This window comes from Babylonia areolata, chromosome 16, assembly GCF_041734735.1.
Source record: "Babylonia areolata isolate BAREFJ2019XMU chromosome 16, ASM4173473v1, whole genome shotgun sequence".
Classification (NCBI taxonomy): Eukaryota; Metazoa; Mollusca; class Gastropoda; order Neogastropoda; family Buccinidae; genus Babylonia; species Babylonia areolata.
The window spans coordinates 6,885,306-6,897,401 of record NC_134891.1 but is presented as its reverse complement, the minus strand read 5'-3'; the positions used below and the strand labels follow the sequence as shown (position 1 = coordinate 6,897,401).

General features: G+C 39.6%; 1 protein-coding gene across 1 annotated transcript in view; it reads right to left on the bottom strand.

The window, feature by feature from the left end:
• LOC143291101 (regulating synaptic membrane exocytosis protein 2-like) overlaps positions 1-12,096 on the bottom strand; it is an 87,251-nt gene that overhangs the window by 48,004 nt on the left and 27,151 nt on the right. Inside the window, exons 5-7 of the mRNA XM_076600725.1 lie at positions 7,067-7,174; positions 3,739-3,862; positions 1,060-1,112 (exon numbers count right to left, since the gene is read on the bottom strand). Of these exons, the coding sequence (XP_076456840.1) occupies positions 1,060-1,112; positions 3,739-3,862; positions 7,067-7,174 (285 nt within the window). The remainder of the gene's footprint in view (positions 1-1,059; positions 1,113-3,738; positions 3,863-7,066; positions 7,175-12,096) is intronic.

Sequence of the window (12,096 nt, the reverse complement as noted above, 5' to 3'; positions counted from 1 at the left end):
AGAAAGTGAAACTGAAACTGAAACTCATATTTATTGAAAAAAAAGTTCTCATCATCTTTACAAAAAAAAAAAAAAAAAAAAAAAAAATCAATCTAGTTAGCTCAATCAGAATAACTTGTGATGAAGAATGTGCGAATGAACTTTAGTCAACACTGACACTGTGTTAAGGCCACACAATCTATATAATAAAAAAAATATATATATATACACACATATGTATGTATGAATGTATGTATGTATCCATGCGTTTTTCTTCTTCACTGCATATCATTAACACCCGTTGTTTGGATATTAATCAACCAGAATGGTACATTAAGAAATATAGGTTTGGAAAAAAAAAAAGTAGTCTTTAAATTTCAAAAATCTAATTAAATTTTTTTTTTTTTTAAACAGTCAGTGCTGATGAACTAATTTAGTGCTCCTTGTTTCAGTGTTGCTACAGAGAAAATGCAGCAATTAAATCCCGTGTCATTTCCTCAGAACAGTAACAGCTCTGAGAGCTATTTGCTTCTCGTACCCTAAAGTTTCAGTAACATCAAGTATGACATCTCTTGCAAATTTCGAATTAACCAAAACTGATGGAGAAGTTGGGACAATCATTAATTCTTCCCACAACACAGGAATTGAAAGTCAGCTTGTAACAAAAAAAAAAAAAGCACCAAAGTGTTGCAAATCCCAGTTTATATGCCATTTTTCTTAACCCCACATTCATAGAGATGAGACAGAAATGTTTTTCAACAAAGTCAACATGATCTGCCAGCGTGTGCGTGTGTGTGTGAGAGTGAGAGAAAGCATGGGTTCTGTAACAAGATTATCTCAACAACTAACCACAACAGCAGTACACCATACCACAAGGTTACCAGGTAATTGCACAAGGGTTACATATGTTACAGACACAGGTAAATCGCACAAGGCTCACTCTCACTCAGATATGCTGACAGGAACAACCCCTCTCAAGTAACCTACCACCCTTCTCCTCAAGCACAGTGTACAGACGAAGACAGTAGCTTTTCAAAGAAGTGAAATAAATTTTTTTTTTTTTTTTTTTAAAGCTCTTACCTCGAGCGTGATCGGCGAAGGCAGACTGAACGCCTGGCGGCATCTCTCCATGCCTGTGAACAAAGGACCACACACATTCACTGGAGTAGTCTTGGGATCTTTCTCTTCACTCTTGTCTCTCTCTCAGGGCGTCTGCTAGGAGAGCTGCATACCATAGTACACTGCTCCCCTCTCTCTTCTTTTTTTAATTCTTTTTTTTTTTTTTATAATCAACTTGATCAAGGTGGACACATTTTCATATTGTGTAACAGAGCAATTTTATAACATATAACAGACATTATACTTTGCAACAGCATCGAGTTATGGACACTCTACTTAGCTAGCATAACTGGAAAAAGAACACAATCCATACATTGTTTTCTTGAAAAAAACAAAACAATGGAGTATCTTATGTATGGACACATTTTCTCTAGTTTTCCATACATGACAATATAAAACACCCATTACATCGTCATGTTAAACATTATTACTGCAGATACATAAGTGCACATAAATACACATACATATATTAATTACATACTTGCATACTTACACATTCACATACATCTGCTCTTCAAGTATAAATATACTAATGTTGTGCATTTTGATCTTTCATCATATTTTGTTATGGGTTATTGTTTTCAAGAAGTTTTATATATGGACACCATTTTCTCGTAAATACAACGCTTAACATTTCCACTGAATGCAAATATCTTTCTACTTTATAACTATTTCTTAAATCATTCAGAAAGTGCTCTATACATGGTTTAGTTCTATTTATTCTGCATTTATAAACAAAATATTCTGCAAAAAGAATATAGTTGAAAGTTTCATATGTTTTTGTAATTTCATCAGTTCCAAAGAGAACTAATTCTATGTTTAACTTAACGTTTGAGCAAGTATCACATCTTTCCTTCAAAACGTTCTCCAATTCCTTCCGAAAGAATTGAGAGAACTTGCAAAACCATAGATAATGTTGAACTGCATCTATTTCATTTTTACAGAAATTGCACATGTCACTGTTTGTAATGCCTATTTTCTTCAGCATTTGTTTGTAACTAAAACTAACAAATTCTAATTTGAAACCATTTCAATTTTATCTCTTTTACTTCTTTTATTTGTTTCATGGTGGTTTCCCAGTTAACGATGATATTTAATTTTTGCTCCCACTTAACAAAGGAATTTATATTGTAAATAAAGAGTGGTACTCCCCTCTCTCTTCATTCACTACACCCAGAGATGCCAACCCTGTCAAGCATTTGTAGGAACAATCAGGAAATTTTGGTAGAAACAGTTTGAATCTGGTTGGTACGCTCAGACTCCCAGCCACATCTGCAAACGCATATTTTATCTACAAAGCATACAAACACTTGGGGCCTATCTGCAACACGGTGTAACTGCTACAATTAACTCACTCAGTACGGCCAGTCCTCTCTTCTCCTCTACACAGACCCCTCGGGTGTCCAGTGGGTGTCTCAATGACCAAACCTTTAGCTTCCATCGTCAGAATTGTGGTATTCTTTGTCAACATTCACGTCTTCAGTATAAGAGCCTTCTGCTTGCAATATTTTGATGATGGTAATTGGGGTGAAACGCTGTTAACGTCGTCTCTTTCGCCGTTCGTATGGAAAGAGTTAAGCTGATGGGTCCACTGAATGCTGTTTCGATATCAACACACACGTGATTAGCTGAGCATCATCACATGAGACCAAGGTTAGAAGTGACTGCCCTGGCCTTGTGATCGATAGGTCTAGAGCATCTGGGCTATGTTACGACAGGAAAGCATGTGCCCATGCTATGTAGGCAAAAATGAATTCGTTGGAACAATTTTGATGTTGGTGTAATGTTGGAACTGCAATCAAGCATAACAAAATACGGCGAAATCGTAACAGTTGGCATCTCTGACCACCCCTTACTCACTAAGCACATGTTTGAGAACTCTACACAGAAAACAAAAAAGACAAAAGCAGCTATAGTGCATTTAATCAATTAAAGGAAATTCCTCTGAATAAAATTAAATAACAATTAATTCATTCATCAAGCTGACTTGAAATGGACATCATCAATTGCGTGTAGTGCTTTACTGAAAATCCTGTATATAATCAAGGCTCCACAACAATAATGACACTCTCTCTGAAGTAACTTACTCAAATGTCCATTCTACAGTAATTATACTCAAATGTCCATTCTACAGTAATTATTGACCTGAATGATCAACACTGAGTCAGGTCAAAAACAAAAAAATCTGAAACTACTCAAAGCTGGCTGGAGACAAAATTATGGCTTCACGCAAGAATCCCTTCAAAAATAATAATGATCCCCATGGTCTACATATGTACCAACCTGGTACTGCTTTAACCGCCTTTCATGTGCATACTCGAATGCACATGCACAGTACAGACCCCTTACACCATGTCAGCGTTCAGTAGTTTATAGAAACAAGAACACACCCACCCAAAAAAACTGAGTATGGCGGTCTATATGGTGGAGTAAAAACAAAACCATACTTGTAAAAGCCTACTTGTAGACTTCAGCTAACAAGAGAGTCGCAGCCCATGAACACAAGAAAGAAAGCATGACAACTCCAGCACCGATGTTCCTGCAACAAATACTGAAAAGAGTGGCACTATGATCAATGCAAAACTATATCCCGTAAAAATGTTAGCAATTCAGGAAAACAAACACACACACAACCCTCACTTGACACTGCGATGAACGATGAGCTCCACTTGGGGTTCCTGTTTGGACTCCAGAATGATGTCGTACACCTCTTCAAACGTCGCCCCTTGTAATGACCGTCCGTTCCACTCCACCACCTCGTCACCTTCACAAAACACAAGGCACTCACAGTACAGCACACACATACTGCACAGGAACACACTACGCATGCACACACACACACATACACTACACAAAAACATACACTGCATCATCTGCCTGCTTGTTTGCTCTGTTGATCTTCTTGAATCTGCTGTGTCTCCATTACAAATAGTGTTGTTTGTGTGAATGTGAGTTGTTTGTGAGCTGGTTTTTTGTAATACTTCTTTCATTCTAATTCACCAGGTTTCCTCCCTTTTCACCAACACAAATGCAATTCAGAGGTAAATTCTGAATCACAGCAGCGTTTCAACAGATTTTAACTAAACATTGGGCGCCCCCGCATTATATGGGTCAAAACTGTGGGGATAAAAGTATTGCCGCATCGTCCACAAAATGGGGTTTTAGACCCACAAAGCTGCAGAGGTTATAAGACCCACACAGCGAACAGGTTACCACACCAACATGGCTGAGAGGTTATGAAACCCACACAGCGAACAGGTTACCACACCAACATGGCTGCAGAGGTTATGAAACCCACACAGCTAACAGGTTACCACACCAACATGGCTGCAGAGACTATGAGACCCACACAGCTAACAGGTTACCACACCAACATGGCTGAGAGGTTATGAGACCCACACACCTAACAGGTTACCACACCAACATGGCTGCAGAGGTTATGAGACCCACACAGCTGAACAGGTTACCACACCAACAAGGCTGCAGAGACTACGAGACCCATGCAGCTGAACAGGTTACCACACCAACAAGGTAGCAGAGGTTATGAGACCCACACAGCTGAACAGGTTACCACACCAACATGGCTGCAGAGACTACGAGACCCACACAGCTGAACAGGTTACCACACCAACATGGCTGCAGAGACTACGAGACCCACACAGCTGAACAGGTTACCACACCAACATGGCTGAGGAGGTTATGAGACCCACACAGCTAACAGGTTACCACACCAACATGGCTGAGAGGTTATGAGACCCACACAGCTGAACAGGTTACCACACCAACATGGCTGCAGAGGTTACGAGACCCACACAGCTAACAGGTTACCACACCAACATGGCTGCAGAGGTTACGAGACCCACACAGCTAACAGGTTACCACACCAACATGGCTGCAGAGGTTACGAGACCCACACAGCTAACAGGTTACCACACCAACATGGCTGCAGAGGTTATGAGACCCACACAGCTGAACAGGTTACCACACCAACATGGCTGCAGAGGTTATGAGACCCACACAGCTGAACAGGTTACCACACCAACATGGCTGCAGAGGTTATGAGACCCACACAGCTGAACAGGTTACCACACCAGCAAGGCTGAAGAGGTTATGAGACCCACACAGCTAAACAGGTTACCACACCAGCATGGCTGCAGAGGTTATGAGACCCACACAGCTAAACAGGTTACCACACCAACTAAGCTGCAGAGGTTACGAGACCCACACAGCTAACAGGTTACCACACCAACATGGCTGCAGAGGTTATGAAACCCACACAGCTAACAGGTTACCACACCAACTAAGCTGCAGAGGTTACGAGACCCACACAGCTAACAGGTTACCACACCAACTAAGCTGCAGAGGTTATGAGACCCACACAGCTAACAGGTTACCACACCAACAAAGCTGCAGAGGTTACAATACCCACACACCTAACAGGTTACCACACCAGCAAGGCTGAAGAGGTTACGAGACCCACACAGCTAACAGGTTACCACACCAACTAAGCTGCAGAGGTTATGAGACCCACACAGCTAACAGGTTACCACACCAACATAGCTGCAGAGGTTATGAGACCCACACAGCTAACAGGTTACCACACCAACATGGCTGCAGAGGTTACAAGACCCACACAGCTAACAGGTTACCACACCAACTAAGCTGCAGAGGTTATGCGACCCACACAGCTAACAGGTTACCACACCAACAAGGCTGAGGAGGTAACAAGACCCACACAGCTGAACAGGTTACCACACCAACATGGCTGCAGAGGTTACGAGACCCACACAGCTGAACAGGTTACCACACCAACATGGCTGCAGAGGTTATGAGACCCACACAGCTGAACAGGTTACCACACCAACATGGCTGCAGAGGTTATGAGACCCACACACCTAACAGGTTACCACACCAGCAAGGCTGAAGAGGTTATGAGACCCACACAGCTAACAGGTTACCACACCAACATGGCTGCAGAGGTTATGAGACCCACACAGCTGAACAGGTTACCACACCAACAAGGCTGCAGAGGTTATGAAACCCACACAGCTAACAGGTTACCACACCAACATGGCTGAGAGGTTATGAAACCCACACAGCTGAACAGGTTACCACACCAACATGGCTGAGAGGTTATGAAACCCACACAGCTGAACAGGTTACCACACCAACATGGCTGCAGAGGTTATGAGACCCACACAGCTAACAGGTTACCACACCAACTAAGCTGCTGAGGTTACAAGACCCACACAGCTGAACAGGTTACCACACCAACTAAGCTGCAGAGGTTACGAGACCCACACAGCTGAACAGGTTACCACACCAACTAAGCTGCTGAGGTTACGAGACCCACACAGCTGAACAGGTTACCACACCAACATGGCTGAGAGGTTATGAGACCCACACAGCTAACAGGTTACCACACCAACATGGCTGAGAGGTTACGAGACCCACACAGCTGAACAGGTTACCACACCAACATGGCTGAGGAGGTTATGAGACCCACACAGCTGAACAGGTTACCACACCAACAAGGCTGCAGAGGTTATGAGACCCACACAGCTGAACAGGTTACCACACCAACAAGGCAGCAGAGGTTACGAGACCCACACACCTGAACAGGTTACCACACCAACAAGGCTGCAGAGACTACGAGACCCACACAGCTGAACAGGTTACCACACCAACAAAGCTGCAGAGACTACGAGACCCACACAGCTAACAGGTTACCACACCAACATGGCTGCAGAGGTTATGAGACCCACACAGCTGAACAGGTTACCACACCAACAAGGCTGCAGAGGTTATGAGACCCACGCAGCTGAACAGGTTACCACACCAACAAGGTAGCAGAGGTTACGAGACCCACACAGCTTTTGCGGTTATGAGACCCACACACAGAGCTGAAAGGCTGACCAGGCCTGTTCATGCAGTGTCAAAGAGCTGAGACTCGCCTACCGACACTTACCAGGGCGCAGATGGCCCACGGTGTCTGCGATGCTGCCTTTCTTCACTTTGGAGATGAACGCTCCCAGCTTGCCGTGGTCCCCCACCTTGCCGCCCACAACTTTCAGACCTGTTCCACACCACACAGGGCACTTAGTCATCATGCACATGTCGCTTTGTCACTGTTGTACCGCGCAGTACAGATGGTATTTTCAGACTTGTTCCACACCACACAGGCCACTTAGTCATCGTACACATCACTAAAAAATATTGCACTGCAGTACTGATGGTACTTTCAGACCTGGTCAAACCACACACACACACCACTTAGTCATCATACACAAGCGTCTTAATCATTGTTGTATAGCAGTACATGTTACTTTCAGACCAGTTCACACCACGCTTGGTCATTGCAGTACAAGGCCACTTTCTTGCCTGCTCACACCACACAAAGTCCATTTAGTCACTGTTGTACTATAGTACAAAGTCACTTCCACACATGTTCACACAACATAGTCCATTTAGTCATTACTGTACTACAGTACAACGTCACATTTACACGTGTTCACACTGGTACAGTCCATTTAGTCATTACTGTACTACAGTACACACCACAAGGCCACTTAGTCATCACTGCATGACAGTACACACATCACTTTCACACCGGTTCACATCATACACAGGGCACTTAGTCATTGACAGGACACACCAAACTCAAGAGACAATACAAAAAATATCTCTTTTTTATGTAATTATACCACACAATACATATCTGGTATCATCACAAAGACTTACCTGACCATCTCAACAACAAAAAAAGGGATTACACACACACACACACACACACACACACACACACACACATCAACCAAATTACACCCATAAAATCAAATTAACCTCCACAGTATGAATTGCACACAACTGACACCACATTATAAAACATGATTTTTACTCGCCTGTTCACATGATCAAAGCACACAGTGAGTAAGACGTAATATCAAGAAAAGACAAAATTCTTTACTTTTGTGAATAACAGATAAACCTTGGTCTGCTATTTTATATTCAGTCCATGCCCTGAATTGGGTTTGCAATAAACAATAATAAATAAAGGCATAAGCTTTATCAATGGTGACTTAGCTGTAAGCTTTACACTACAGACGCTGATATGGTGTCGTACATATAACAACCTATGTCTCTAAAATTGCCAAAGGTAACTATTGTGCATTATATTTTTGGAGATGATGTGGCCTAATATACTGTTCTCACCATGCCATGGATGTCACAGTAAATGATCGATGAGATGGACTGTTTTTAATATTACACTGCACTGCATCTATTCTGAAAACATTTTTTCTCCAAAACAGTGGTTAAACAGCCACACATGCACTCAGCTAGCTACCCAACATGACGGACTGTAGTCCTAGGCAGCACCAGGTAAATCCACTAGAAAATACTTGATACAAGAGTTCAAAATAATCATATCACGTATTGAACACAAAATGTTCCAACCACATAATACACACAAACTATTCCTATCACATAATATATCAAAGAAGAAAACATTAAATAAACTGAAAGAACTTACAGTTAGATAACAACAACAATGATAATAATAATAATAAGAAGAAGAAGAAGAAGAAGAAATGGTTATTTAAGAGCGCTTACCCATCAACACTTGATTACACATTACAATACATAAACACTGACTGATGAAAATATGTGCATCAAAAGACATGACATCCAAATGTTCAAAGGAAAGAATGAAATATAAAGGACAAAAAAAGAGAACACATAACAGGAAAACAAGTGCAGTGAGACTGCCTTTCCGACATAAACTGACTGTACACAGGTTAATACTTTGAAATAAATAATAATAAAATGGGGGTATGGAGATGGAGGGGAGCGGGGGGGTGGGGGAGGGAGGAGGGGGCAATATCATATCCTTCAAAGACATCCACTGGAGTTATCTGAATTCTAAGGGAGAAGCATTTTTGCTAGATATTGGCAGCCAAGTGTGTGTATGCACTCATTTACAGTTACGCACATGTTGTAAATACAATAATCATCTTCTTCTTCTTCATTTGTGAGCTGCAACTCCCATGTTCACTCGTATGTACACGAGTGGGCTTTTAACGTGTATGACTGTTTTTACCCTGGCCATGTTGGCAGCCTTACCCTGTTTTCGGGGGTGTAAATAAAATAATAAATCCTATGGTTTGTAATAGTGGTAAAGAAGACTATTGATCACGCCTTATGGTATGGAGTGTGTTGGGTTGTGCTGTGGCATCTTGCAGTTGAGTACATGAATGTATGCCTGCACATCTGCAAAAGTGCAAGCACACACAGGTGTGTGTGACTGTGCATACATGAGCATGCATGCGTCTGATCTACATGTACCTATCTGTATATTTGCAGCAGTATGCACATGTGTGAACATACACACACATGCATGCACATACACACACACATGCGCACCCCTTTATGTGTCTATGGTTATTAATATAAAAACCTCACTAAGGGAATTATAATGATAAAAACATTACTAACCTACTTACTGAAATGTTTGCAACTATTATCACCTCCTAATTGAAATGTTTCTAATTATTATCACTTTATGCATGCACAAAAATGTACTAATCACTTTTCCAATGAACACAAAAGTTCATCATGCATCACCAGATTAAATCAGAGCCATAAAATGATAAATGAAAATATTATTACTGCAAACAAACAATTTTACAGTAATGCAGTTTTTGTTTCATCTATACAGGTAGGTAGGTAGGGCCAGAGTAAAAGCACATAAATAAATACAAATAATTAATAAATAAATAAATAAAATAAAATGCATATAGATTGAGACGAAGATCACAAATTCAGTGCAGAATCGTACAATGATACAGTAGTGAATACAATGGAAAAACAAACAGATTAATGCAGCAGAAAGAGTGAAAAAGAAAAAAAACGTATATTATCATATTGTTGTGTTTTTAACAGTAACTATAGCTGACTCTTTAATAAAGTGAAATTTCCTCTTTCCATCTATAGCAAACATGTTAATGACACAAAAAAACTCATCAGCAGCAGCTGATGTTGGCAAAATATCAAAACAGAATCAGAGCTGGCTTTTAAAGTTTGGTTGTTCCCCCCCCCCCCCCCCCCCCCCCCCCCCCCACTAGTGACTAATACCTGTACAACCCCTGACAACAGGACTTTTAGTGGTTTACAACAGCAGACTTGTAAAAATATCACCTACATAATTATTTTTTTATGCTGGGGCATTAGACATGGAAAAACAATTCTCCGATATTTTTGCTTGTTTATATGTTTTATTTATTATTCATCATTTACAGAGATTCATTTATCTATTTATTCATCTTTTTTTTTTATTGATTTCATTTATCAATCTTTTTTTTTTGTTATTGTTGTCGTTTTTTGTTTATCTATGTATCGATTCTGTTTACTATTCTAAAGTATTTTCTTTATTATTTTTTGGTTAATGTTGTTGAAAATAATCATTTGATAAGTTGTTTGTTTTTGTGTGGATATTTCTTGATTTTGATCTTGTAAATGTTTCTAAAAAAAACTTGTCTATTTGTTCTAATTATCAAATCACGATTTCATTGATCAATCTTTTTTGCTGTTGTTGTTGTTTTTTGTTTATCTATGTATCGATTCTGTTTACTATTCAAAAGTATTTCTTTATTAGTGTTTGGATAATGTTGTTGAAAATTATCATTTGATAAGCTGTTTGTTTTTGTGTGGATATTTCTTGATTTTGATCTTGTAAATGTTTCTAAAAAAACTTGTCTATTTGTTTAATTATCAAATCATACAGATAAAAAAAAAATCAACTGATACCCTTTAACTGGATTATCTATCTATCTATCTACTATCTGTCTACATATATGTATCAACTGATATCCTTTAACTTGATTATCCAAGTATACACATATACATATTTAAAATAAAGAAACTGCCAGATCCTTCATATCGGCACAGACTGTCAAGACATGCGCAACATATGTTATCAGTTTATATTCATCTGGCTCTGCAAATTTAAGCACAGTGTTAGAAACGGTGTCAAGGCACAGAGAGTTCCACACAATGTCGGTAAACTACAAGTCCCATCAAGTGCAAGTGCATGGCAACAGACAGACAGACAGACCAGGCAAAGGCAAAACAAAATGTTTCTGCCCTACTAAAAGAAACCAAATTTCAGTCCTACCTGGGAGGGGGGGGTGGGGGTGGGGGAATCAGTCCAACAAAAATAAAATTTCAGTCCTCAATTCTTTTCTACCAGACAAATCTCAAATTTCAGTCCTCCCAGAATAAATTTCATTATTCAGTCAAACCAGAAATCAAATTTCTGTCCTATTAGAGGATGCCAATTTTCTGTCTCGTGAGAAGATACCAATTTTCAGTCCCCCCCCCTCAAAGAAAAAAAAAGGGAAAAATCCAACCAGAATTAAGAAATCAATTTTGAATACTACCAGAAGAAACCAAATTTTTGTCCTACAAAGGAAAAAAAACAACAACCAAAAAAAACAAAAACAGTTTTCTGTTCAAGCCTAAGAAATCAGATTTCAGTCCTACCTGAAGAAATATTCAGTCTCGCAAGAAAAATTTAAATTTCAGTCCTACCAGAAAACATAAAATTTCAGTCCTGACAAAAGAAATTTATTTCCATTCATATCATTATAGGGGAGAAAAAAAAATATATATATATATATATATAAAGATCAATTCTCTCTGGAACAAAAAAAACCCCATAATTTTCAACCCAGTTTCAGAGAATATTATTTTTCATACCTACAATAAGAAAATAAACAATATAACTCAACATTATATCAATGTATACTTTCTAAACTTTTTATTGTCATTTAAAGGTGGTGGTTTTTGTTTTTTTAATTATGCAATTTTCCAGCAGTGGTTGTTTCAGTCACTGATTTCTCTGTTTCAATTACACTGTTCTATGTTTCAGTCACTGAATAGTCTGTTGCACTATACTTCTATATACAGGACTGAATTCTCTGTTTAGACTTCTTAATTCTC